The sequence below is a fragment of the Tilletiaria anomala genome, assembly GCF_000711695.1.
Source record: "Tilletiaria anomala UBC 951 chromosome Unknown K437scaffold_81, whole genome shotgun sequence".
NCBI lineage: Eukaryota > Fungi > Basidiomycota > Exobasidiomycetes > Georgefischeriales > Tilletiariaceae > Tilletiaria > Tilletiaria anomala.
Genome location: NW_013546941.1, coordinates 24098 through 48622, shown reverse-complemented (window position 1 = coordinate 48622; position 24525 = coordinate 24098). Strand labels below are relative to the sequence as shown.

The following is a 24525-nucleotide window of genomic DNA, read 5'->3' as shown; positions in this document are numbered from 1 at the left end:
CTCCAAAATTTTGTGCCATTCGAGTGATCGACGTCGGCCTTGTATACCTGGCTACTGACTGGCTGCTGGGGACGTTCTCCTCATAGTACGTTTTGGCTTGCATGATACTGAGGGCAGCTGTCAGCTGGCTACATGGTGTATCGGTAAATGACCGTCAACCGTGACTGATAAAGACAAGTAGCCTGCGATCCTCACGCGAAACACTGAAGCGGAGTATTTTCGAACCGACAGAGTGCGCCGGCTGCCTCTTGTTTTCGTCATCGGCCGCCCACTATGGCCAAGATCATCGAGGACGACAGGTCCGATGCGGGGTCCTCCACCTCGCAAGATTCCTTCGACTCTGCGCACTCACACACATCCCCGGCTACAGAGGGCACAAGCAGCAAGCAGCAGGCGCATAAAGCCGAGCTTGAATCGATCCGCGCAGCTTACGACGTGGCTGCAGCACCGTCGACCTTGAGGAAGGAAGCGGACACCCTCGAGCGCGATGCAGCTGTTCGCGCAAAGTACAAAGGTGTCAAGGCCACTCGTGCGGAGATATTTGGCGTTACAGATGGGCCGAGTGGCGAAGATATCGAATCAGGCGCAGAAGAAGACACAGGCGACTCGGAAGAAGACGAAAGCGACTCAGATAGAGGAGATGATGAGATGGATTCTCAAGAAGGGAGCGAAGGCGATGGGCTCGAAGGGCCAGAATACGAAGATGAGGATGAAGAATTAGATGGACCCGAGGACGAAGATGAGGATGATGACAATGAAGAAGATGACGACAATGAAGCGAGTGAAGAGGACGATGATGACCTCTTAGAAGACGCGTCACACCTCAAGTCGTCCGTCGGTATCACGCTCGCAGACCAAGCCGCAGAGCAAGGTCGACTGTTGTCTTCACTGGCAGCACGGAAGACGCAGGATGCGCAAAAGGGGCGTGCAGTCCGCAAGCAACGTGAGCTGTACGAGGCTGCGCTTGACTTGCGTATCAGGGCGCAAAAAGTGGTTGCAGCGTTAGGCAGCGTTGACGTGAGTCGACGGCCCCTGTTTCTTAACCTCAAGTGGTGCCACTAAAACCTGAATTCTCCTGCTCATCAGCGCGCAGTCTTTGATGCACTGCAAGACATGGCTGAGGACCATTCTTCCTGCTCGAAGCAAAATCTTTACGAGCTGGGCGACAAGTTACTCGACCTCTCCTCCGACCTCTTCTGCTTGCGAACACATCTTCTCCAGCAGAACCATCCCTCCCTAGAGGACTCCGAGCCGTTGGCGGAGCAGGCCGGAAAATGGTCCGGCGGAAGGAAGCGCAAGGCGTCATCGCTAGATGCTCTCGGTGCAGAAGCGAGCTCGCACATCTTCAGTCTCACCAAGCTAGAGTCTGCTATCGTCTGGCCCCTTTCCACCTCTGTCCTCTCGCGCTGGTCTTCGCAAGTCAATGTCGGGCAGACCGACGGCTCGGGAGCGAACAAATTCAACAGCAAGAATGTCAGTGGTATGCAGCTCAAGGCGGTCAACCAGAGTCCTGTGGCGCAGATTGAGACCTCAATGCGCGGCGATGCGCTTGATAGGCTCAAGGAGCGCACACGGACTTGGAGGGGAGGCAAACGGGTCAAACTGGTGTCTGATGAGGGAGCTGACGGGGACGCCGACGAAGCCAACGGCACCAGAGATGCGGAGGATATTTTCGACGACTCAGATTTCTACCACTCGCTCCTGCGCGAGCTCATTGAATCACGCGGCGCCTCATCCTCCGCCGCTTCCACTTCGCTACTTTCTGGCGGCGACGCCTCTGGCGACCCATTGTTGCCGTTCGCAGCGCTGTCCAAGAACAAGGTCAAAAAGCAGGTTGATACCAAGGCGAGCAAGGGGCGTAAGCTGCGCTACGAGGTGCATGAGAAGATCCAGAACTTCATGCCCCCGATCTCGACGCGTGTCACCTGGTCCGACGAACAGATGAGCCGACTCTTTGCGCAGCTCGGCGGCAAGATGGAAGAAGATGCCGAACAGGAGACGGATGAGGAGCCTCCGACGGTGCTGGCGAGTGGAGCGGGGCAAGTGGAGCTCAATGGGTTGCGTCTGTTTGGATGACGATCGCATTTGCAATGCCGTATAGCCATATCACCCGCAAATATACAGTCCAAATGGTGTGAATGCGAGTATCATTACTGCTGAGTATTGTACAGAGGCTACGAATATCGAACGAGCGCCAGGAGGAGGAAGAGATGCAGCTTCTGATGCATAGTAAACCCCAGCCCACGATGAAGTCAAACTTAGCAGGGGGTCGGTCAGCCGTCCACTTTGAGCATGCGCTTGGCAGTGCCAATGTGTGTGGCGTTGACTTTGGTCGCGAACCTGAGAGAGCACAGCGATTCGGACTGGTGGGCAGCCATCGGCGAGAGGGCAAGCAGCATAAGCCTGGGAAACCAAGTAATGGCGAAGGCATGATATGTTAGTCACCCACACGTGCGCGCCATTCGCGCGGACCAATCGTACTCACGTCTTGGAATTACCACCCAACGAGTTCTTGAGCAGCCACGTGAGCGTCGAGTTGCGGTAAGGGATGTGCGCGCTTGCCTTGTTCTGCCCAAGCGCGGCGATGACATCCGCGAGGCTGCTGAGCGACTTGTTGATGCTCTGCGCCTCCTTCAACCGCTGCGGGTCGGACGCGGAGCCTGAATTGCTGAGACGCTCCGAGCCTGCCAGATCGACAAGGTTGAGCACGGCATCGCAGCACTCCATTGTTGTCGCATTCTGTCCGCGTACGCGTAGGATGAAGACGCTGTGCGAGCGACTGGAGCGTTCGTTCATCAGCGTCGCAGCAACTTGACGTCGCTTCTTGGCCTTCTCGAGCAGTGCAAACACTTGCTGAGGCGAGACGAGCGGGACTGTGGGCGGAAGGCGAGGCGATGCAAGGAAGCTCGCGAGTTGATAAGCATCAAGCTGTATAATGAATGTCTGCTCTACTCACCAACCACGGCATCCGTAATGACCGTGCGCGTTTTGTCGTGTTTTATCTCGTGTTTGGCCTTGTCGAAGGACTCTCTCCCGAGCAAGTCATTGATACCATCGAGATACTTATAGGCAGAACGGCAAGCAGGACCAATCAGCAGCTCATTCCGTCACCTCACATTCAAAAAAACGCACAATTTCAAGCATCTGTCCTTCAAAGTCGTATTTCCAACCTTTATCCTTGAGCGCCTCAGCGGTGCCCCAGAGCATCTGTACAGCGCGGGGGATGAGACCTGCTCCTTGGTGCGAGGCCGGGTCGTCGCCTGTGAGGAAGCAGTCCGCTGGACCCTCGAGCGTATGCGTCTTTCCGGAGCCCGTCTGACCGTACGCGAAGATGGAAGTCTGCAAGTGAATGGAAGGCGAAAATGTGAGTTTTCGCGGAAAAAACGCTGCTGCAGAGGTCAGACGCACATTGTAGCCGTCTAGGACGGACTGTGTCAGATGGGCTACCTCCTCAAACACATCCGCCTGGCTCGCACTCGGCTGGAAGACGCGATCGAACGTGAAGATATGCTTGCTCATCGTCGCTGTGCCCGTCGCACTCTCTCCAGCTGCGAGGATCTCGATCTGATTCGCCTCCCTCTCGTTGGGGTAACGAATGCTCGCGAGCGCCGCAGTGCCGTCGGCCGCTGCTCCTCCCTGCGCCACCGCGTTGACTGAGTCGTTGCGTACGCTCGGCCGCACGCGTGCAAAGACGCGGATGTTGCCGCGCAGCTCCTGCACCTCGTTGTGCAGCTTGCGCCGCAGCGACTCGGCTTCGCGCAGCTCGTTCTCAAGGTGCGCATTACTGCGCTTAGTGTCTACCAGCTCGGCCTCGAGTGCGGCGATGCGCGCCTTGTGCGTGTCCAGATCGGTTGTCAGGGCGGTGATCTGGTTACGCAGAGCCGAATGCGTCGACTCCATTGTGAGATGTGCCGTGGACTGCTGGGACAGTGTCGCCTTGAGTGCTGCGACGGACTCGCGCTCGCGGTCCAGATCGTTCTCCAGGCGTCGCTTTTCGCGCGCGTGCTGTTCGCGCAGTTGCTCGAACTATCATGCAAAGAAATTGCAGAGCAGAGCAGAGAAAAAGTCAGTAGCTTTCTCACCTTCCTCTTCTGTTGTTTTCCTTTCCTTTCGATTCGAAAGAGACTGAAGGCCGACGCACCTCCTCTTCCTCAACACTTCGCCTGTTCTCGATGACGACCCTTTCTGCAATCCGCCGCTGCTCGCCAAGTTCAGCTTGCAGCTGCTTGACTTGCTCCTCCCCTCTCATGCGATCCTGCCTCTCTTTCATCAGACGCGCTTCGTTCTTCATCTTTTCTTCTTCAAACAGGTCCGCCATCGACGCCACCCTGGCTTCTAGCGCTTCCATACGAGAAGGGTCCTGTAAGGGCCAAGTGTAATCCGGGTTAGCTTCTGGAAAGATGATGGGCCTAGCAGCATGAGGCAGCAACTGACACTCTCGTCGCCGGAACGGCCACTGCTTGAGCTGACGGTACGCCGGACGTTGGGCATGAAACCGTTTCCTTTTGCATTGGGTCGCACTACGCCTCTGACCGCAGCAGAGGTCACATTGCCAGCATTGACACTGCTCCCGAGTGGTCGCCGAGCTGCTGGAACATTCGACGACGTGGCAGCCCTTTTAGAGCCGGGTAGGCGTGTGTTACCCGCGCCGCTGCTGCTATTGAGGGCCGAAGCTGCTCGAGAGCGGTGGCCGGAGAGAATGCGCGGAGAGTGCGGGTTGCCGGCCAGCAGTGTCTTCCTCGGCCCCGCAGTAGCGGTAGGCCGCTTGATGGTTCGCGGCACGGGGATGCTGGAGCTCAGAGAGGATGCTGGGCGACTCGGATCGTCGTAGATCTGAGGCGGATTGAAATACCAGATGTCACAAAGCGGGTGCAGCGGCGGAAAGGTCGACCAAATGTCAAAACAAAATCAGATGCAAGGCAAAACTCGGACAGCACAACTCACCGCCGACATCGTGTTTGTTGTTCTTGTTGTAATCTGATTGTTTAACCGGGGAAGCGGGAATAGCTTGATCTATGCGTTGCTGTCGAGGTTCGCCGCTTCCACTACACTTTTGCAGGTTGATGCGTTCGGTATCGAAGGGAGGGTGGTGGGGTGATATTACACTGCGGTCGAGGCGGTCAGCGGATCAAGGGGGGCCGAGATGCGGGCAAGCTTGTGCCCTATGCATGTTGCAGGCAGATGCTGGAGACATGGACGATGGGCGGATGGTCGATGGTTGAGGCCGTCACGATGGGTTGGAGCAGTAAGCACCGAACAAACGTCTACCACACAGTGAGTTTGCTCTGGTGTGTGTTTCTCTTAGCGCGACTCCCACATGACGCGTCGAATAATGTCACGTGATTATTTTCTACTTGGGGAACACATTCAGATTGATGGTTCTATTCCGCCCTCAGCGGCTTTGCGCGATGTGGTTCGTTGAGACTTCGGTTACTTCTTCATGTCGGAGAGACGAGAAATGGGGGAGGTCGCGCATCGCAAGGTTACCATCAGGGAGCAAGGAGAACAGAAAGGGCATTCGGGAGGAAGCCTTGAAGCTATCCCATCGGAAGGAAAAGAATTCACCATGGTGAGTAGATGGTCTTGCCGCCGTGGCTGTCCGCCTCTTTCTGTCGTGGGCGACGTCGTGGCTTGGATATCTGACACCGGCCCTGACTTGTAACGAACAGGCCGCTCCTCAGATCTCCACCACAACCGAGACGCCGGTGCAGACTCTCGAGCGCATCGGTGCTCACTCGCATGTGCGAGGGTGAGTCCAAAGCTCGCTCTTTTATGCCAGAGGACAGAAGACTGACGCATCTGACCGGACGCGTTTGATGTTCTTGCCTGCAGGCTCGGGCTCGATGACCATCTCGAGCCGCGCGCTAACTCGCAAGGCATGGTCGGCCAACGCTCGGCGCGCAAGGCAGCAGGCGTAATCGTGCGGATGGTCCAAGAGGGAAAGATCGCAGGCCGCGCCATCCTTATCGCCGGCCCGCCGTCAACGGGTAAGACGGCAATCGCGATGGCCATGGCGCAGACGCTTGGTGGAGCAGCGGCGCAAGGATGCGAACAGCAGCATGACATCCCATTCGTCACGCTCAGTGCTAGTGAAGTGTTCAGCCTTGAGATGAGCAAAACCGAGGCGCTCATGCAGGCTTTCCGAAGGGCGATCGGTGTCCGGATCAAGGAGGAGGCAGAGATCGTCGAAGGTGAAGTCGTCGAGATTCAGATCAACCGGAGTTTGACGGGGGTGCGTGTATCTCCATCTTCTTCCTTCTGGCTACGCCACGTGATGCTAACATGACATATGCACCTGTATATATGCTGATGCAGGCCACCAAGACGGGGAAACTGACTATCAAAACGACGGACATGGAAACGATCTACGACCTGGGTAACAAGATGATCGACTCTTTGCAAAAGCAAAAGGTGCTAGCAGGAGACGTTATCACGGTCGACAAGTCCAGTGGGCGCATTACCAAGATGGGGAGGAGCTACACACGAGCGCGCGACTACGACGCCATGGGCAGTGATGTGAGTTACCTCGAGCAATATGAGGCACGTTCGCTCCCGTGGCATCTGAACATGGATATTGTTATGTGCAGACAAAATTCGTACCATGCCCAGAGGGTGAATTACAACGGCGAAAAGAAGTGACGCACACAGTGTCCCTGCACGAGATCGATGTCATCAATTCTCGCACGCAAGGCTTTCTCGCACTCTTTGCCGGCGACACGGGCGAGATCAAGCCAGAGCTGCGGGACCAGATCAACAACAAAGTCGGCGAGTGGCGCGAGGAGGGCAAAGCGGACATAGTTCCGGGAGTGCTGTTCATCGACGAGATCCACATGCTGGACATTGAGTGCTTCAGCTTCCTCAACCGTGCGCTTGAGAGCGAACTCGCGCCGCTCGTCGTCATGGCGAGCAACAGGGGGATCACGCGCGTGCGCGGCACTCGCTTCCGCAGTCCCCACGGGCTGCCCATTGACCTGCTGGATCGGCTACTAATCATCAGCACTAAGCCCTACGAGCTCGACGACATCAAGCAGATCCTCGCTATCCGTGCTCAGGAGGAGGAGGTCACCTTCACCCTAGACGCCATGGACGTCCTCGCGCGCATCGGACAAGAGACTTCGCTGCGCTACGCCATCAACCTCATTACCACTGCCAGCCTTGTTGCCAAGCGGCGGAAAGCGAGTGAGATCGACGTCGTTGATGTCCGGCGAGTGTATGGTAAGTCGTACACATGAAAGGGGGCACGCAATGTGGAAGTCGATAGTGGGACTGACTCTTTCACTCCCCAGGTCTCTTCTTCGACGAAAAGCGATCTGTGCAGTACCTTCAAGAGCACGCAAGAGAATTCATGCTCGAGTCGGAAGACTTCTCCACCATCAGCGACGGTCTTCCAGGAATAGCCCCGCTCAACGGCGCTCTGCAGGCTTAGCGCAAACCAAATCAAAAGACAAGAACCGAGATGGACAGCGGTCCCCATTGCACATTGTATTCTTAGGTGTTATGTTAAATCAAGTACAACTTTGTCGCCCATTTACTCATAGCACTCACAAGCGCATAGCACTCGCGCTTGGACCTGGCGAATTGGGCTTGATAGTCTGGGGCCTTGCCTTTGCGAATGCCGGCTCCCCTGCAAAGCAGAGGAGTCCAGCACCCACAGCTCATCTCATCATATCGCTGACGGGTGCTACCCGCAGCCATGGCGAGACGAGCTACAGAGAAAGCATGCGTGAGCGTTCCTCGCCTCTAAATGGTCCCTTCTTTCGATGTTATGTGGTATGAAGGCCTCGCATAAAATCGTAAAGCACAGCTCGGCGGCCAATCAACCAGAGCAAAAGAGGTGGTTGTCATGCTCTGAGCACCGAGCTGCGAAATCAATTTGCGGGAGCCGCCATACGACTTCGCATGAATTGTCCGCCGCATTCTCAATGGGCAGGCCTCGTCTTCGTCGATCATCAAAGGTGCCGATCGAGGCCAGCCGAAATCCCGATGGGCGTGGTGAAGCATTTATCTTCCTCTACTCTTCAACGCCAAGTATCGTGGGAGGAAGAAAGCGGTACGTGCGCCAAATTGAGAGGGTCATCCTGCGAACTCCTCAGATAGAGGAACACGTTGGCCACAACTGACATATTTTGACCAACTAGCCCGACGAGCAAAGCTTGCTCGCGGTCATAGAAAGGTGAGGCCAGAATAGTGCCACATCGAGCCGAACCTTGCCCTCTCGCGTTCGGCTGTATGTTCGCTCAGACTTAATGGATGATTTCCGTGTGGGCGCGCAAGTGAATATGCAGCACAGATTAGCCAAATCCCAGTCGAGCGCAGACTTGCATCGATCTGCCCTACAGTATTGATGCCCGCGCCGTGGATGATGGGGCGCGTGCTCTCAAAAAGAGGGTGAGCTTTCGTCAAACGTTGTGAGCGGCGAAACATTCACAGATGTGAGCAAAAGTCGTCAGACGGAAGTTGCTGAGCATTCTCATACACAATACAGCGTCAGGCGACGTGTGCAGCCTCCTTCTCAATCGCGGCCTTGAGAGCTGCCGCCTCGCTTGCGCTCTTGGCCTTCACTCTGAAATTGACCATCTCAGAGGCTTCAAAGCCCATAAAAACGATTTGTGTCTTGTCCTGCCGAGCTGTGAGGCCTTTGACGAGGTTGAAATTCTGAAAGGAAGCTATATTGAGTCCTGCTCGATATGAATTTTCTCAGTTCCATAGGCCATTACTCACGATCAAGACGTTGCCATTGCCTTCAGAGCGCATGAGCATACGCCGCTTGTCAGAAGACTTTTTCTTCTTCAGACGAAGCATGCCAACGCCCACGTCCTTCCAAGCAGCTCCGTCCTTTCGCCAGGCTTTGACTCGGACCTCGTGTTGTGTGTCTTCGTCTTCCTCACCCTCTCCAGGCCCCTTGTCGCGCGAGGTGATCTCTCCGTCCTCCGTACCTTCAGATGCAGATGACTCGCTGGAAGGCTGTGGCGGAGCCGAGGGTTTAGAAGGCGAGAACTTGATTGCAGTTGGCGACGAGGTCGGCAGCGATAGAATCGTTGGAGAAGGAGCAGCTGATCCGCTCGTGCTGCTGCCTGATGCCTGTGACGGGAACGAAAATGGCGTCTGTGTGGCGGCAGCTGAGCCTGCTGGCTCATCATTGAACTTGAAAGCCGGCAGGTCCTTCGGCAAAGTCGACAAAGCCGTATCTCGCGCTGCCCTTTCAGCAGCAGAGAGCATCCTCTCGTTCACACGCGAAGGCAGTGCAAAGTCGAAGATCGGCAGTGCTGACGGCGGCTCGCCCAGTGCTACGTCTCGCGATGTCTGGGGTAATGCAACTAGAGCAGGAGCAGATATCTTCGGTGTGGCGGCTGCGGTGAGAGTAAAAGGGGGCGCTGACACGGGTGTAGTTGATGCTGCGGCAGGGGTCGGAGTGCCTTGGCACTTGGTGGCTGGCGTTGTGAAAGGAAATATTCCAGACTCTGCTGCCGAACGCGTAGAAACAGGCTTCGAGGGCGTAGTTTGTGCACTTGAGATGGACGTCCTGTCCTCTCGGTCTGATCCTGGTGAATCAGGAGCCGCCGAGACAGCCGTAGCAAGAGGGCTAGGTTTCTTAGGAATGCTGGCTGCAAGTTGTGCCGGTAGCTGGAAGGAGAACGGGGACGATGGAGCCGCCAAATTCCCATTGCTTGATGGCGCTAGAATAAGCTTACTGGGCAGGGCAGCCGCGGGCTTGTCGCTAGAAGTTTTTGCTGCTTGCTTTGCCTTCATCTGTTCTCGCTCTTCTTCCACCGCCTTTGTCTTTGCACTCGCTTTTGCCTTCTCCTGCTCTTTCTCCTTCTCTTGCAGCGCCTGCGTCCGTCTCTTGGCTTCCTCTGTTGCGGCCTTTGACTTTTCCGCTTTGTCCGGCACAGCCGCTCCTCTGCTGAAGAGGTCATTCTCCTGCAGCGGCTGATCCCTTGACGCCACCGTTAAGGGTAGCGTATTCGAAGCGTCGCCTGAAGCAGCATCCGATGCAGCTGCGGACGAGCGCAGTCTCTTGTTGTTGCGTGGACTCGGCGCAGACTTCTCGATGAGATCCAACACGCTCTCCTTCTTGCTGGCCTCCTCTGCCGCTTTGCGCTTCGCATTAGCCACAGCTTGAGCACGCGACTTGGCCATGCGCTCGCTGATGCTACCGCGATCCCGTGCACGCGCCAATGATCCTGGCGTGCGCGGGGCGGAGGCGACCGAATTGGAGGATGAAGAGGAAGGGAGACGTGCGGATACAGAAGCGTTTTGGTAGGGGTTGATCACCTCCAGTCGAGGCTGAGGGCGAGGGGATGGCTCCAGCGGGTGCTCTTGCAAGATGCCAAGGAGTGCGGAAGCGGTCGCACTTCGTGTCATAGTAGGCTGCGCGGAGCCATAAGCAGCAGCTGTTGGCGAAGCACCCTGAGTTGTGACCTGCTGATTTTGCTTCTGCTGGAGATACTGTGGCTGTGACCGACTTGGAGTCATTGGCACGGGCGAGGCAGGCTGCGGAAAAGAGGCGGGTTGGGAAGTTAGCGCATTGTTGGTGAATGGCGTCGAGGATGAAGCAAGCGAAGTAGGAGGCGATGCATTGTCACCAGCTTCTTGGTCCCGCTGCGCGCGTGTATCTCGCATCTCCGAATCCATCGGCGGCTCCGCGCCCGGCTCTTCCCTCCTAACCCTTTTGCTGCCAAATCCAGCCGATGACACGACGAATGAAGGCAACTCGAGCGTTTGCGCCGGCGGCGCTTGTCGCATTCGATTGGCGGTCCGTGGCGAGGCCGCGACGCTCAGCCCTGGGCCGAGGTAGATGGTTCGCCTCGTTCGCCGCGCAGCTGGACTGACACTAGCCGGTGGGGAGCGGATGACGGGCGCCAGAACGGTGGCAGCAGATGCCGCCTGTGTCTTTTTGGCAACGTGATACGGCGACAAGAATGATCGAGATGGGCGCAACTGCGGTGTGGGGCGACCGCCAACCTCGACATCGTACAAACCGGCACGCATAGAAGGTGAAGAGCCAATCGACTCGGACCGGCGAGGCGAGACGCCCAAACCTGTTCGCGAAGGTCCCGCGACGCCTAGCAGGCCACCGCTGTTCGCATTGGAAGCGATACTGGCTGTTATGTCGTGACCTGCAGCAATCTCTCCAAACTCGCTCTCCAAGTCGCGTCCGGCAGAGGCGCACTCTTCGATGAGTTTCATGCAGCCCGCCAGCTCCAGCTCGGTCAGCGGCTCTGCATCTCCGGAAGATGATGCGCCGCTCTTCTCGGTGAAGAATTTGGACAACAGAGAATAGTTACGCTGTGGAGAGTAGTCTGGAACACCTTCGTTATGACCTGACCCCTGCATAGTCCGAGCGGTTGGGGTTTGCATCGTGGCGGGTGATGCGATGCCTTCCGGTCCCTGGTCCGTGGACTGCATTGAATCCGCATCTTCTTCCGCCATTCTTTGCGTCGCTTCAACCCCCCCTACAGAGGGCTGCTGGCTTGAGACGAAGAGGCCCTGTGCAGCGTTCATGCGGCTGTACTTTGCAAAGCCGCTTGATGTTGGGCCGGCATGGCGTGGAAGTGAAGGCTGCGAAAGTACGCCTCTCAACCTGTTGCCGCTCCGTGTTCCTAGAGCGGCAGCTACCGAGATCTTGTCGGCCTGAAGTTGCGAGGCCCTTTCTGAGTCCTGAACGCCATTCAGCCGACGAGTGAGTGGCGAAGCGGTCGCTGCTCGGCGCTCCGCGTCTACATTTGGATTGAGATCGGGGCCAAACGCTGCTGAGCGTTCTTTGCGTGCAGATCGATAAGGAGAAATGAGAGAAAGGAAAGATTGCAGCATTCCAGGTGACTGTAATGATAAATTATAGTCAGCGACACAGAAGAGCTTCGAGGTTTCGAGCAGGCTGGACACACTTTTGCAGCTTCTTGTGCAAGGTGCACGTCTTCTTCTCCAGCCGCCTTTGCCTTGCTTCTTCCAGCGGCATCTTGCCCCCTTGCGGGCCTGCGGATGTCAAGCTTACGTGCTGCAGACAACTGGCCAGCTTGATATGCTAAAGAAGGGCTCAACGCAGGGGCCCCAAAGGGACTATTGGCGGACCCTCCGTGCTCATGTGTCGCTCCTGGTCCGAGTCGTGATGAGGAACTCGCGTGCGGCCTCGAATATGGTGATGCCCTGACTCTCGGCGTGCGAGGCGACCTGCCTACGCGTACGTTCACGCCTGACTGCTGCGTTCTTCCAAAAGAGTCAACCATGCCGAACGAATCGTCTCCTTTTGCAGGAGGCAGGGTCGGCGAGGAGGAGAGCTGGGTCGTGCTTCGCAGGCCCGGCTGTCGGCTTGGGCCTGCCTCTTGGAAATACTCGTGGGCGTCCATGCTGCGTGTTGTTTCTCCTCACCTCTTTAGGATCACGGCAGCGAAGTTACGCCCTCTCTCTGGCCTTCAGCTTTTGCGATGTTTATGAGTGAAAACAAGAAGACGGAGGCATGCGGCAACTGTCAAGTGCACTTGGTAGGAAGGTCAAGTTGTCGTGGTTGGAGCGTTTTTCAGTTTCCGCCATGTGTGATGTTGAGCCTCTGGCGCTCGTTGTTCTCTCTGCCTCATCTCTCTTGCCCTCTGCTTCCGTCCTGGCATGATCCCATTCCGATTGAATCCAACGTTGACAATAGATACAGTCGGTCCTACCTTCATCAATTCCCACTCGCCAAAGCACATGTCAGCAGCGAGACAAGCAGTCCCATAACTGCAGCACTGTTGCATCCGTATAGCGCCAGCAGGGGACCGGTCCAGTCTGGTGGGAGGACACAAAAAGACACAATGCGTGAGTGTCCCAGTGGTTTGCGCGCTTTGTGATCTATCTCGCATCGTCATGCCAGCACAAAGGGTGGGCGGGCAAGACCCTTATTCAGCTGGAGGCTTCATGAGGAAGGCCAGGTGCTCGGGAGGAGGAACGGAGGGTCAATTCCGGGCGTTCAGGTGTGGTCCATCCAGCAACTGTAACGGCGTACTTGAGCTGCTGAGGCTGGCTCTTTGTACTGCTTGCATCGTAGCACTCTTTTTGCTTGGGATGACTCTAAGCCAGAGCGTTGCTGGCTAGCTTTACTGCGTCGGATGCGCATTCGAGCTGACAATCGCTGCCTTCTTCCGAATATCGATGCTGCATCCTCTATGCATAACTGCGACAGCTGTCAAGGATATCAACACTCCATACCCGCTGATCGACTCAGACCCGCACTTCCGGCGGGTCATCAAGTACTTCCGGCCAAGCGATTATGCAGCGTGGGCAGGATCAGCGGCCGCCTTTCCCGGCGGTCTCTACCTGATGGGTGAGCGCTCTCCGTATTGGTCTTTTTGAACCCGGAGTTGAAGATATTGAGCTGCTTGGCATATGTTGCTATTAAACAGAATTGTTCGACACCACAAGACCAAAGAAAGGGCTAGGGCCTGCGCTCCGGCTGAGCACTTTCCTCGGAGCAGCAGGCGGCTTCCTTCTCGCATATCAGCGCAGCTCTTGTGAGTTACGAGCCATGCTTAACCTTCGTTCCTTCCGCAAGCATCATCGCTTACACACGCGTGGCCCCTTTTCCATGCCTGCTGCATCTCGCAGTCCGCCTCTGGGGCTGGTCTGAAAATGAGATCGAGCAGTCGCTTGCCTCCAAAGAGCTCGAAGTGGCCAAAGCCGGCGGTCCCCTGCCAGCAGGCTACGGCCAGTCGGACCTGAGCGACTACATTCAAGGTGTCGCACACAGGAACAGTGCCTTCTCCCAGCTCAAGTTCAGCGCAATGCCCTGGTTCAACTTTTCCAACCATAAGCATCATGGTCCCAGCACCGCTGACTTTAGCATGGCCCGGGAAGGCGAGGGGAAGGAGGACGCATAGTCCATGGATGATGATGAGTAGAGTGGTCGCCATGGCGCAGGAAGCACTCAGAGATATGTACACATCACTTTCAATGCACTCTGCATTTGAGATGATTGCACGCAAAACACTCAGGCTTCCGAACACTAAGTCGGATGCATGATTAATGCCAACTGTCAGGGGGTTGCTCTCGTCGAGCACGCTGAACATCCCCTTTCCAAAGTTGTACCCGCCGCGAGATCACTCGGCCGAGGTTCCTTGATGTTTCGAAAAATTCTAATATATGCGTGGACTGCGATGGGCGTCAAGCACAACCCTGAGCGCGTTAAAGGTGCACTTGGGTTGTTTTTCCTTGTTCGTGCACCTCGCCAACGGCATCTAGGGCACTGACAACGTCCTCAATGTGTTGATGCATATCGTACCGATTCATCTCGTCGACCGTCAGCTTGCCCTCCGGCGCTGCCAGCCGCGCGTCGTGCGAGCTCAACCTGAAGAAACCGATGCGTTCGTTAATGTTCATCGTCGCCTTGAGCGATGCGAGCTGCACGCGCGAGCCCCTGGGGCTGCGGATAGTCTCGTAAACCTGCAGGCTGGCCTGCACGTCGCTCGTGAAGCGCCCATCGTACTTTCGCTGAAGATGATCCTGAGCGCAGCGGCGTCTTCGAGCGCCTGCACGGCGCCCTGCGATTGATTTGGCATGAGCGGCTTCACCGGGTCGCCGAGCAGGCAAGCTCTGCCGTGTTGCCAGTGCGAGTACGGCTCGTGGATGTACAGACCCCATGGCTTGCGCTCAATCGTGTGTTGAATCAGTTGCCGGCAACGCGGATCCAGCTGCGAGTATAAGCCCGGTATGCACTCCTCCACTGTCGCATCGGCCCAGCTGAAGCCTTCCGCATGGTGGTTGGTCAGCTCCGACGGCATGAAGAGGTACAAGGATATGACATCGCCTCCTGTGCATGGGCTGAGCACTACCTTGTAAGTAGTGTCAAGTCCCTCCTTTGGATTAGGGTAGCGGCCTCAAAATTGGATGCCGGGGAAGTTCGCAAAGTCCAGTCCGAACTGCTCAGCTTCCTGCTTGGTGAAATTGCACCGGTAGCAACTCTGCGCTGCTGACCGCTTGATAACTTGCATGCCGATCTGTTCACGGACGACTGAGTGAATGCCATCAGCGCCGACAATGAGGTCGGTTCGCCTGAAAGTCGCACCATTCTGGAACGTTACGGTGCTGTATTCCGAGTCTGCGGGCTCGGCGATATGGTCAACGGCAATCTTGCATGGGGCCATTGACCTTCTGGAGAGGCTGCTGCTTCAAGTAAAATGCGGTGTTGATCTCGTCTGTGGAACCTGCAAATTGTGAAGAGTCCGCGGAGGAGATTTAACGACAATTGTCAAACATTCCCGGGTGTGCACTCCCAAGGAAGCCCCACTCGGCCTCGTTACCGCTGAGATTGTACTCGTTAAGTACTTCACCTGTATTCCAGTCGTGCATGATGAGCTTCATCAGCGTGACCCGTCGGCCGGCTATGCAATCGACGCCCCACTCGCGAGGCCATCGCACTCCGTTTGCGGCGCACGAGATGGGCGGCCGATTTTGACGTCGAAGCCTCTTCGTTCGAAATCGACACGTTGTGACCGGGACGGTGCAAGGCTATGCCAGCTGCTAGGTCGCCGATGCCCCTGCCGATGATACACACGGTCAAAGGCTGGAAGCTTGAGGTGCTGTTGCTCGCGTAGGCGCAGCGGAGGTTCCCATATTGCGTGTCAGCTTTGAAAGTGTTGCACAGAACACGGTACCTTAGCAGAGTGTCAGTGAAATTGGTACCTGTAGGTTAAGTACGAGAACGAGCTCAAGTGCAGATCAGTCTCTGTTTTAATACGCAGCGTGTATCTCTATGCCATCATAAGAAAGGCGAGGCCGGGAGTTCTAGGTACATAGATTTCGAGATCTCCAACAATGGCCTAACCTAGTCGGTGTCACCCAGCTGGCTAACACCTACGCAATTACTCCCAAACCGCAGGCCGTGTTTCGGAATATGTGGCGCTCGGCAGCGAGAGATCGGTGAGAGAGAGGGGTCGACGAGATCAGAGCAGTGACGGAGAAATGCGTTTGTAATGTACTGATCTCCTTGTGTTGTTGCTGTGATCTCGCGCGTCGCTCATCCGGAACGTCCGATTATCCGGAATAAACGCCTGGCATAGCAGCCCACATGCCCTTCATATCTAATGCGTTGGCGCGGGTGCGCGGCTGCAGCGGAGATGAGATGCGAATATCTCAGTCGAAGTCTAGTCACAAGTTGGCTATGATAAATGCACACGTCACAGAATACAGGCCCACAGAGACAAACTCGCGAGCGACTGGGCGGGAACGTGTCTTATATTCGCGATCAAACGTGTATATCATGCTCCCTCCATACAAGTACACTAGATACCTTTTCTTGGACCGCTCTACTTTTTGCCCTTCTCTCCATGCACTGCATCCGCCGCTGCGGCGCAGAGCGGCCTCTCGATGTCGCTGAAGCCGAGCAGCTTGCTTCCCGGCACGAGCCTTGCTTTCGGGTTCAACGCTAGGCCGAACCCAGGGCCGGCCTCGTCGAGCTGCTCAGCACTGATGCGTCCATTCACGGGCATGACCTCCTTGATGAACAGGTCGCCGAACACGTTCGTCGCCGTCTCGCCTTTTGGGTCGTTGCTGATGATCTCGCAGAATTGCGAGTGCGGCTGGCTCATCACAAAATGGTACGAGTAATTGCCGCTGCCGTGCGGTACGACGGGGATGTCGTACGCGCCGGCCATGGCGGCTATCTTGAGGATGGCCGTAATTCCGCCGCACCACATGACTGGCCAGCCACAATTGCGCGAGGCGTCAGCATGAGCTGGAATACCACGTGTGCGCTGCTGGTCTGGCTGCAGATACTCACCATCTGCTTGGATGATGTCAACCGCTCGGCTCTCGATGAGATACCGCTGCCCGTACTCGGTAAATTCATGTTCGCCTGTTGTCCAGCGCATCCACGGGCAGCGCTCCTTCAGAATCTTGTGTCCTGCATGGTCGTCCGGATGCAGTACCTCTTCGAGCCAGTAAGGATTTACTCCCGCGTCGCGCAGCGCGTTGGCGAGCTCTACGGCATAGTGCAAATCCAAGCTCATGTAGCAGTCGACCATCAGTGGAAAGTCGTGTCCGACGCGCTCCCGGCATTCTTTGAGGTAGGAAACGTTCTTGCGCAGGCCTTCGAAGCCGTCGCTTGGCGGGTAGGGCAGAGGGACCTTGCCGCCCATGAAACCTTGCTCTTTGGCCTTTTCCGGCTTGGGTCCTGTCAAGTAGAGTGGGATGAATTGTTTGGTTTGCCCGCCGATCATACGATAGACCGGCTCATTGCGAAGCTTTCCAAGCAGGTCCCAGATAGCCAGGTCAACGACCGAGACGGTCATGATCGGCAGGCCTTTGCGTCCATAGAACATGCTGTGGAACCATGTCCAATCTTAGTGAGCATATGATTCACGAGTCAAAGCGCTCAACTGCACTCACGAGGCCTTGTACATTTGCTCGTAGATGCAGTTGGTATCGCGTGGATCACGTCCGATCAGGAAGCGCTTGAAGTGGTTCTCTATGAGCCAGCAGGCAGGCGGGCCACCAAAGCCAGCGCCAATTCCTTGATTGCCCTCCGAGTCGGTGATCTACAGGCCGGGAAAGGGGGGAATCGTCATGGGAAAGGGATATAAAAAACGGGTGAGATAAAGGCACTTTGGGACAGTAGAAGAGACAGACGCACAACAACGACGAGACTGCCCAGCACGCCGATGCCCCACGTTGTTCGTGAATGACGGTACTCTTCAAAGCGAGACACTGTCGAGGCGCGAATGCAAGAAAGTGTTAGAGTCTGCTCGAGCATGGGGCGCTAGTCGTGCGTTCTGAGAGCAGCCAAAGGAACTCACTTGGGTTGCTGTCGAAAGCAACTCCTGGTCAGTCTTGCGCATGAGGACGTGGAGAGAAGTGTTCAAGACGAAACAACCTACGAGATGGGTGTGTCAATGATCCAGTGGCCCTTTTCTTGACGATGGTAGTCTCCTCCTGTGCGATTCCCCAAAATGGGCGGCGAAAAGTAGCGCAAGGCAAGGACGGTAAGAACGCAGGTCGGCTCTCGAGGAAGTTGTCGTCTCATTGACAAGAAACGCACCTGATCCCTCTGTAGAGGGAACGAATGTCTCCACCGAGACAATCTTGGGAAAGGGTCGGATGGGCATAATGAGCAGCTAGGAATGTAATTGCTCACGTTCTATGCCTTTGGGTGGAGGCAGGCCTATATGTAGAGGAAGCGAAAGTGAAGGAAAGTGAGGTCTGCGTTGCAGGTGCACAATCTGAACCAGCACTTCCTTATATACGGCGACCATAATCTCGCGATGGCGGATCGCCGAAGTAGGAGGAATCAAAACATGATGTTCACTCGATCACTCGTCAGAAGGCCAGCTGACAGGAGAGAGCAGTAGGGGACGGCTCTTTATGCTGTTGCCCAGCAGAACGCCAGGCTTTCATTTGCCGTGGGGGAGAAGGCGTGGGGGGACCCCCAGATCCACTCCATCTTCGAAAGGATGACTCTTCCCCCCCGCTTGTGTGGCGGAGTAGTAATCTCACCCATTCTGCAGAGGGCTTCTAACTTCTACGCAATCCCGCTCATCGCCCCTCAGGTGGGTCAGGCTCGCTGAAGAGATTTCCAGGTTGGTGATTGTTGGTGGACAGCTCGCTCAGGTTCCAGCCACGAACATACGTAAGTGGCCCGAGTGGCATAGCGAGCGCTGCACATGCTCTCGGTGCCGTCGTGAGGTGGTTGGTCTGCAGCGTTTGCCACACATCGGAATTGCAGATGTACGTAAATGGATTTCGGACCTGCTGGAATTATACATAAGGTGCCAGCGCTCGCGACCGTCAGACTGGCTCATTCACCCCCCACACCACCCACGAACTGCATCTCGGCAACCAGTGCACAGCAACCAACTTCTGCTATTCCAGGAGTGGCATCGGCGCGAGCGTTCGTCCTTTCTCCGTTTGGCGCCAAAGCGTAAAGCACAACTGTAACTGCGCCATGTCGACGCTGTCGAACCCAGGAATAGCCGGCCGCGACCTGCTTGTCGGGCGGACGCTCGCATGCACGGGCGCCTCACGGGGCATAGGCCGTGCGATCGTGCTCGCGGCCGCGGCGCAAGGCGCGACCGGTATTTGCATGCACTACCTCGGCGACGAGGAGACAGAGCGGGAAGCGTCGGCACTCCAGCAGGAAATCGAAGGCAGGTGGGGAGACGGAGGGAGCGAGGGGCGAACGGGGGAAGCAGGAACGAAGGTTGTGCTTGTCAAAGGAGACATTGGTCTTGAAGAGACAGGTCAAGCTGTGAGTGCCGTGGACTCTCGAGTGGGACGGACCTGGGTCAGTGGCTGACTGACAATTGCGGCGATGACCACCGCTACAGATCATCGACACTGCGATCCAGCGCTTTGGGCGGCTAGATGTCTTCGTATCCAACGCGGGCATTTGCCAGTTCTCCAAGTTCCTCGACCTGACCCCAGAACTGTGGCACAAGACACAGCAGGTCAATCTAAACGGCGCGTTCTACGCTCTCTCGGCGGCCGCGCGCGCCATGTCGGCGCAGGCGCCACACCCGCAGTCAGGCACGCGTGGCTGTATCGTCGCCGTCTCTTCCATCTCGGCGCTCGTCGGCGGCGCAGAGCAGTGCCACTACACGCCAACGAAGGCAGCGCTCAAGAGCTTGATCGAGAGCATGGCATGCAGCTTGGGCCCGCTCGGGATCAGGTGCAACTGCGTCCTGCCGGGAACAATCCGAACGGCCATCAATGAGGAGGACTTGAGCAATGACGGAAAAAGGGAGTACATGGAGAAGAGGACGCCGCTAGGAAGGCTGGGAAATCCTGGGTGAGTGTGAGGAGCCCGATGCTGCACCTATAAGGCTGACTGATCTGTCACATCCGTTCGCATGTATTCACATGTTGTGCTTAGGGACATCGCTGGCGCGACCATTTTTCTGGCGTCGGACCTGAGCCGGTATATGCAAGGATCCAGTGTGCTTGTCGATGGAGGCATGTTTGTCAACTTGCAATGATAGGAACCCTACAAGGCATATTATTTCTCAATCTGACTCAAAGAGAAGACTAGCAAGAGCAAGAGAAAGAGCATTGACACAAACAATTGCATTCCTGGTCAGCCTCGAAAATGAGGAATAAGAGGCCACAGGCTCTTCCGGTTATGACCTGTGAGGTAGATATACACCAAAGAGGCCACGCGAGAGGCCTCTGTGCGCGAATCCGACGTTCATGTTGCCGCATGCAGCATGTCTGCACCCTAAAGGCAACGTAGCGCGCTCCTTCGGCGCCTGAATACCACTAAAGCCTCATCCTTACTACGCTTCTTCCATCGGCGCATTGATGATCCCCTGTTGTATGGCGCCAAAATGTTCCCGCCGAAAAGCCAAGGTCCTGGCGCTCAAGCGCCCAAGCCGTGACGGTCTTTGGGGATTGTGCAGTACTGCAGACAAGTTATCCGCTTGCGAGTGGCCATGGAGTGCGTTGTGAATGGGTTGCATCAAGAGAACAACAGAGATACAAAAGATGTGTTCTGGACTTGGCGGCGCTTCTTGCTGGCCGGCAAGGGTATCGATCGTAATTTATGTGTTGTGTTGTGTTCGACACCTTTTGGTACAATGTCGCACCTCTTGATGCACTACGCTACTGCAGAGCACCACCAGAGAGCCCATCGATTGCAGAGATGCGATCCTGCGTCGATCGTTCGAACGAGATCAAGCCGAAAGTTGGTTCCAGGCACAGGCATGATTCGCATACGTAGATGCCGTGGATATTTACCTACATTCACATGACATTGGTTCTCGCGAAGTGGGTTTAAGGCAAGCATCGCCCGCAACGTAGAAAATGTCGCCTGCGCGACGCTGAGGCGTTTCCCGAAGTTCGAAACTAGATGGTTATGACGCTGCTGGCTACGTAGGACCTCTCAGCCCTTGGGGCTTTGCGAAAGGGGCAGCGGCGTGGGATCGTGGGATACAAAGCACTTGGGTGATTCTGAACGGTCCGCTGGCCACCCAGGCCATGCTCAGATTCAGGGAGTGAAGCCGCGCCTAGACCTCTCGTGGTTCGCATGACACGGCGACACTCGATGACACCATAGAGAAGGCGATGAAGATGAGGTGAATTCGGTCTGTCAGGCTGTTTGTCCTACATACAAGGGAGGACCTTCGCGGCCCCAATGGCATTTGTCTAACCACGTGAAAAGGCGCAAGGTTGTAAGAGCGGGGGCAAGAGTGCCGGCGGGCGGCACGACGGGCATAGAGCCTACGCAGGCACAGGCAAAAAGGGTTTTTTGAAGTGTATACATAGACGCGTCTTGCTCTGCGGGAGTAGTGGGCTGAGGCCTTGCAGGGCCGTGCGCACAAATTTCCGGCATTACAGGACGAACATGAAACATCACTGCAGCTTCATCGTTCTGCCTAACGCACCTATGCAGCACGACTATGAAGAGTACAATGCTGGACAGAGTCAAGTTTACTAGACACTGGCGGCTGGGGGTAATGAGTGGCAGAGAAAGGTGGATGCTTGCGTGGTGTGCGCATGTTCCTGTTTTTGTGTGGTCCTAGGGTTTTTTTTAGACCGCGTGCGTGGATGTTGGGATTCAGCCAACCAAGAGAGAGAAGAGGATGAGGACCTTCGCGGTCGTGACCGTCTTCGGTGTGCTCGCTCACTTTTGCAGAAATTCAAATGAGCATAGATTTCTTGACCATCAACATCTGCAAGCTCCCATCATATTGGTGCTACTGCTGGGTCGCGCCATCGCCGTCACCGTTGACGCATAGTTCTCGCATAGTTATTCTTATAAAGGCCAGCGCGGTGCTCATCACCCATCGCCCTTTTTTGCGGATCCCCCATCGCGCTCATTCTTGTCAATTTGGGCTGCCAGGTGCTGTACCGGGGTATTCTTTGCGCTTCCATTCTTGTGAGTCGGATCCTTCACGGGCGAGGGATCCAATCCTGGTATCGCTAACCTTCTCAACGCTTTGCACAGTTGACCGCTCCGACACCATTTTGGATCCTATCACATCATGGCCGACTCGGAGGGCCCAAACTGCTACGGCCCGCGAGTGGACGCCTTTGAGGGCTCGCTTGGCCTGCGCATCGGTGCCATCTTCGTCATCCTCGCAACCTCGCTCTTCACGACGCTCTTCCCTGTCGTGACAAGGAGGGTGCCGCGATGCAGTGTACCTCGACCCGTGTTTGACTTTGCCAAGTATTTCGGAAGCGGTGTCATCATCGCTACTGCATTCATGCACCTCTTGAGTCCAGGTGTCGAGGTGCGCCCCTCTTTCTTGCACATGATGGAAAGAAAAGGCACTGAAACTATGCATTGTTTCCTTTCTCTTGACACAGGAACTCCATTCCGAATGCCTTTCCCCGGCGTTTCAGAACTACGACTTTGCATTCGCATTCGCCATGATCAGCATGTTCATGGTCTTCATCGTCGAGCTCATCGCCTTCCGCGTCGGCTCGAGCTTCGCGCAATCGCTCGCATACGACCCGCACAAGGGCGGGCACCACCACGCCGCCGAGCATTCCACCGTCATGGCGTCGACGCCAGCATCCACAACTGTCGCCAGCGCTCCTACTACCACTGTAGTCTCGACGAACAAGAGCCAGTACAAACACGAAGTCGCAGCCAACCCGCCCTCCTCGTCATCTACCGATGGGGACGATGCAATCGCAAAGGATATGTTACTCACCGCCGAGGACCCAGAGCTAGCCGTGGGCGCGGCCGTGTCACCCAGTGCGGCCGCATCGCAGATCCTTGGCGTCATGATCCTCGAATTCGGCGTCATCTTCCACAGCGTCATCATCGGTATCACGCTTGGTACAACTAGCGAGTTCACAACGCTTTTCATCGTCATCATCTTCCACCAGGTCAGTAGCCTTTTCTTGCGTAGGTAGGCAATCAGGGAAACGTGTTCCTAGCTGACCCTGTATCGGTATCTATACCTTGCAGATGTTTGAGGGCCTTGGTCTCGGCGCGCGTCTCGCCTTCCTGCCGCTACACCCAAAATCGCTTCTCCCCTTCCTCGGCGCAACCGTGTATGCATGCGTCACTCCACTTGGGCTCGCGATCGGTCTCGGCATACGGCACACGTACAACGAGGACAGTGCGACAGCCAACTACATCACTGGGACGTTTGATAGCGTCTCGGCGGGGATTCTGTTGTACACGGGCCTCGTTGAGTTGCTGGCGCACGAGTTCATCTTCAACGAGCGCATGCGTAGGGCGCCCATCGGCAATGTCCTGCTCGCTGTTGGTGAGATGCTGCTCGGAGCAGGCGTCATGGCGCTCCTGGCGCGATGGGCGTGAGCCTGCCGTGTTGATATGAGCCGAGCCGGTAATCACAGAAAACATGACATGTGGGTGGGGAGCGCTCGCTGTTTCCCCGGGCGCTGAAGCACGGTCCATCACACCATCAATCCCACAATTTCGCACCTTCACCAGTTGTGTCGCCAAGAGTCTGGTTCCATTGCACTATAGAGCTCAAATACCATTCCCCACGTCTTCATTTCACGTCCCCATTCGCCCGGCCCGAGCATGGGTCATTGGGCCATGGGGAGCCAAAAGACACTGCATGTACTCGTACATATCATGTAGGCGCAAGTACGTTGCGCATGTAAGATTTGGTTCACAGTTGGCGCAGATGACTTTGCCTTGCCGTCTTCGTGTGCTTGGACTGCAAAGTGTGTGGAGGCGAGCTTTGGCACAAGTCTCCCGTAATAGCTCTGGAAGTGCAGGGTGACCGCAATTCCGCCGGGATTTGAGGTTGATGCCTGGCAAAATTTAAGGGCATCCCCAAGTTCCCACGTCCGATATGTGCGACTGAGGAACTGAGGCACGTGTTGAAAAGGTAATAAATAATACTCTTTGCGATCTTTGGAATGATTCTGAAGTGGTGATTCGCCAATTGCTCCAGACTCTCATAAGCCAATTCATCCAGGCGTAGCACAGTGTCACCAGTACCATTGGCTATGCCGTCTCAGGAGCGGGTCGACAGCAAATCATTCAATTGCTTGCTGGTGCTCCCACGAGGCAATGGAGCATGGCGAGGATTTCGAACATCTTCCCGCAGTCGATTTAAAGTCCCCTTACTTTCGCGCTCTGCGAGGTGTGATGTTGCCAAAATCCATTGTGTGCCTGCTTGAAAACCATGTGAGATATAGCATACATTCGTTGGTCAACCGAAAGAGAGTTGTCAAATAGGCACGCCACTGGACGGAGCAGCATTTCAACTCATCGAAAGTCAAATGGGATCATGCTTCGCAGGCGGCAAAGCTTCCAATTTAGGTACGCTCACATGTGAGATAGGATATGCTACTCAAAGCATCATGTCCATGCCCATAGCAGCAACTCCTCAAGCGGCAAAGATGCGCAATTCTCACTCCTAGCCCAAATGACGGGGTTAAAGCACATACAGCAGTGTCGCTGAGGTCTTCCTTCTGGAGAAGGAGTAGCTGCTCGCAGGTAGAACGCTTTAGCAGGAATACTCGCTTCAGGTTCCCAGTAGATCTAAAGACCTAAAGACCTAAAGACTGTTGATTCTGAACTGGGGACGATACAGAGCAGAGTGCGCACTATTTGTACGGGTTCATGTTCATTGG

At 55.8% G+C, this 24525-nt stretch overlaps 10 protein-coding genes across 10 annotated transcripts; 6 read left to right on the top strand and 4 right to left on the bottom strand.

The window, feature by feature from the left end:
- The first annotated feature begins 98 nt into the window (after positions 1-98).
- On the top strand, positions 99-2137 carry K437DRAFT_258320 (TRAUB-domain-containing protein). Its single transcript, XM_013386232.1, has 2 exons — positions 99-1017; positions 1087-2137. The coding sequence occupies exons 1-2, from the start codon at positions 274-276 to the stop codon at positions 2074-2076; spliced, it is 1734 nt and encodes a 577-aa protein (XP_013241686.1). The 5' UTR covers positions 99-273; the 3' UTR covers positions 2077-2137.
- On the bottom strand, positions 2128-4384 carry K437DRAFT_249615 (kinesin-domain-containing protein). The gene is made up of 6 exons (XM_013386231.1): positions 4142-4384; positions 3409-4026; positions 3133-3339; positions 2957-3062; positions 2486-2873; positions 2128-2403 (listed from the first exon to the last, which is right to left on the bottom strand). The coding sequence occupies exons 1-6, from the start codon at positions 4346-4348 to the stop codon at positions 2274-2276; spliced, it is 1656 nt and encodes a 551-aa protein (XP_013241685.1). The 5' UTR covers positions 4349-4384; the 3' UTR covers positions 2128-2273.
- A 1012-nt stretch (positions 4385-5396) lies between these two features.
- Positions 5397-7524, top strand: K437DRAFT_249610 (putative RVB2-RUVB-like protein). Its single transcript, XM_013386230.1, has 6 exons — positions 5397-5569; positions 5670-5749; positions 5833-6232; positions 6316-6516; positions 6588-7215; positions 7287-7524. Exons 1-6 carry the CDS (start codon positions 5441-5443, stop codon positions 7424-7426), a joined length of 1578 nt encoding a protein of 525 aa, XP_013241684.1. The 5' UTR covers positions 5397-5440; the 3' UTR covers positions 7427-7524.
- A 607-nt stretch (positions 7525-8131) lies between these two features.
- On the bottom strand, positions 8132-12467 carry K437DRAFT_178241 (uncharacterized protein). The gene is made up of 3 exons (XM_013386229.1): positions 11889-12467; positions 8722-11823; positions 8132-8655 (listed from the first exon to the last, which is right to left on the bottom strand). Exons 1-3 carry the CDS (start codon positions 12345-12347, stop codon positions 8488-8490), a joined length of 3729 nt encoding a protein of 1242 aa, XP_013241683.1. The 5' UTR covers positions 12348-12467; the 3' UTR covers positions 8132-8487.
- Positions 12468-12683: 216 nt separating this feature from the next.
- Positions 12684-13955, top strand: K437DRAFT_258315 (uncharacterized protein). Its single transcript, XM_013386228.1, has 3 exons — positions 12684-13297; positions 13377-13484; positions 13579-13955. Exons 1-3 carry the CDS (start codon positions 13126-13128, stop codon positions 13848-13850), a joined length of 552 nt encoding a protein of 183 aa, XP_013241682.1. The 5' UTR covers positions 12684-13125; the 3' UTR covers positions 13851-13955.
- A 199-nt stretch (positions 13956-14154) lies between these two features.
- On the bottom strand, positions 14155-15895 carry K437DRAFT_291401 (uncharacterized protein; the record flags this gene model as incomplete). Its single annotated transcript, XM_013386227.1, is given in 7 exon segments — positions 14155-14460; positions 14505-14790; positions 14890-15067; positions 15118-15173; positions 15257-15435; positions 15455-15539; positions 15560-15895. 7 exon segments carry the CDS (start codon positions 15580-15582, stop codon positions 14155-14157), a joined length of 1113 nt encoding a protein of 370 aa, XP_013241681.1. The 5' UTR covers positions 15583-15895.
- Positions 15896-16139: 244 nt separating this feature from the next.
- On the bottom strand, positions 16140-18306 carry K437DRAFT_275475 (L-rhamnonate dehydratase). The gene is made up of 7 exons (XM_013386226.1): positions 18005-18306; positions 17844-17898; positions 17763-17770; positions 17600-17673; positions 17356-17504; positions 16748-17289; positions 16140-16666 (listed from the first exon to the last, which is right to left on the bottom strand). Exons 1-7 carry the CDS (start codon positions 18069-18071, stop codon positions 16275-16277), a joined length of 1287 nt encoding a protein of 428 aa, XP_013241680.1. The 5' UTR covers positions 18072-18306; the 3' UTR covers positions 16140-16274.
- A 270-nt stretch (positions 18307-18576) lies between these two features.
- On the top strand, positions 18577-20359 carry K437DRAFT_258311 (NAD-P-binding protein). The gene is made up of 3 exons (XM_013386225.1): positions 18577-19210; positions 19290-19750; positions 19835-20359. The coding sequence occupies exons 1-3, from the start codon at positions 18908-18910 to the stop codon at positions 19935-19937; spliced, it is 867 nt and encodes a 288-aa protein (XP_013241679.1). The 5' UTR covers positions 18577-18907; the 3' UTR covers positions 19938-20359.
- Positions 20276-20836, top strand: K437DRAFT_178111 (uncharacterized protein). The gene has a single exon (XM_013386224.1). The coding sequence runs from the start codon at positions 20391-20393 to the stop codon at positions 20706-20708; it is 318 nt and encodes a 105-aa protein (XP_013241678.1). The 5' UTR covers positions 20276-20390; the 3' UTR covers positions 20709-20836.
- Positions 20837-21457: 621 nt separating this feature from the next.
- K437DRAFT_291398 (Zinc/iron permease) lies at positions 21458-23542 on the top strand. The gene is made up of 4 exons (XM_013386223.1): positions 21458-21835; positions 21905-22190; positions 22267-22794; positions 22877-23542. The coding sequence occupies exons 2-4, from the start codon at positions 21942-21944 to the stop codon at positions 23231-23233; spliced, it is 1134 nt and encodes a 377-aa protein (XP_013241677.1). The 5' UTR covers positions 21458-21835; positions 21905-21941; the 3' UTR covers positions 23234-23542.
- Positions 23543-24525: the final 983 nt, after the last annotated feature.

Coding starts and splice junctions, on each gene's coding strand:
- K437DRAFT_258320 (XM_013386232.1), top strand. CDS start 274: ATGGCCAAGATCATCGAGGACGACAGGTCCGATGCGGGGTCCTCCACC. Junction 1,018..1,086: donor CAGCGTTAGGCAGCGTTGAC/GTGAGTCGACGG, acceptor CCTGCTCATCAG/CGCGCAGTCTTTGATGCACT.
- K437DRAFT_249615 (XM_013386231.1), bottom strand. CDS start 4,348: ATGGAAGCGCTAGAAGCCAGGGTGGCGTCGATGGCGGACCTGTTTGAA. Junction 4,027..4,141: donor GAAGTGTTGAGGAAGAGGAG/GTGCGTCGGCCT, acceptor TTTGCATGATAG/TTCGAGCAACTGCGCGAACA. Junction 2,874..2,956: donor CATTACGGATGCCGTGGTTG/GTGAGTAGAGCA, acceptor TTCCGCCCACAG/TCCCGCTCGTCTCGCCTCAG.
- K437DRAFT_249610 (XM_013386230.1), top strand. CDS start 5,441: ATGTCGGAGAGACGAGAAATGGGGGAGGTCGCGCATCGCAAGGTTACC. Junction 5,570..5,669: donor AAGGAAAAGAATTCACCATG/GTGAGTAGATGG, acceptor TGTAACGAACAG/GCCGCTCCTCAGATCTCCAC. Junction 6,517..6,587: donor ACGACGCCATGGGCAGTGAT/GTGAGTTACCTC, acceptor TGTTATGTGCAG/ACAAAATTCGTACCATGCCC.
- K437DRAFT_178241 (XM_013386229.1), bottom strand. CDS start 12,347: ATGGACGCCCACGAGTATTTCCAAGAGGCAGGCCCAAGCCGACAGCCG. Junction 11,824..11,888: donor TTGCACAAGAAGCTGCAAAA/GTGTGTCCAGCC, acceptor TTATCATTACAG/TCACCTGGAATGCTGCAATC. Junction 8,656..8,721: donor GCAATGGCAACGTCTTGATC/GTGAGTAATGGC, acceptor GCTTCCTTTCAG/AATTTCAACCTCGTCAAAGG.
- K437DRAFT_258315 (XM_013386228.1), top strand. CDS start 13,126: ATGCTGCATCCTCTATGCATAACTGCGACAGCTGTCAAGGATATCAAC. Junction 13,298..13,376: donor CGGCGGTCTCTACCTGATGG/GTGAGCGCTCTC, acceptor GCTATTAAACAG/AATTGTTCGACACCACAAGA. Junction 13,485..13,578: donor CGCATATCAGCGCAGCTCTT/GTGAGTTACGAG, acceptor TGCATCTCGCAG/TCCGCCTCTGGGGCTGGTCT.
- K437DRAFT_275475 (XM_013386226.1), bottom strand. CDS start 18,071: ATGCCCATCCGACCCTTTCCCAAGATTGTCTCGGTGGAGACATTCGTT. Junction 17,899..18,004: donor TCCCTCTACAGAGGGATCAG/GTGCGTTTCTTG, acceptor GGAATCGCACAG/GAGGAGACTACCATCGTCAA. Junction 17,290..17,355: donor GAGCAAATGTACAAGGCCTC/GTGAGTGCAGTT, acceptor ATGGTTCCACAG/CATGTTCTATGGACGCAAAG.
- K437DRAFT_258311 (XM_013386225.1), top strand. CDS start 18,908: ATGTCGACGCTGTCGAACCCAGGAATAGCCGGCCGCGACCTGCTTGTC. Junction 19,211..19,289: donor TTGAAGAGACAGGTCAAGCT/GTGAGTGCCGTG, acceptor CCACCGCTACAG/ATCATCGACACTGCGATCCA. Junction 19,751..19,834: donor GGAAGGCTGGGAAATCCTGG/GTGAGTGTGAGG, acceptor TGTTGTGCTTAG/GGACATCGCTGGCGCGACCA.
- K437DRAFT_178111 (XM_013386224.1), top strand. CDS start 20,391: ATGGAGTGCGTTGTGAATGGGTTGCATCAAGAGAACAACAGAGATACA.
- K437DRAFT_291398 (XM_013386223.1), top strand. CDS start 21,942: ATGGCCGACTCGGAGGGCCCAAACTGCTACGGCCCGCGAGTGGACGCC. Junction 22,191..22,266: donor TCTTGAGTCCAGGTGTCGAG/GTGCGCCCCTCT, acceptor CTCTTGACACAG/GAACTCCATTCCGAATGCCT. Junction 22,795..22,876: donor TCGTCATCATCTTCCACCAG/GTCAGTAGCCTT, acceptor TATACCTTGCAG/ATGTTTGAGGGCCTTGGTCT.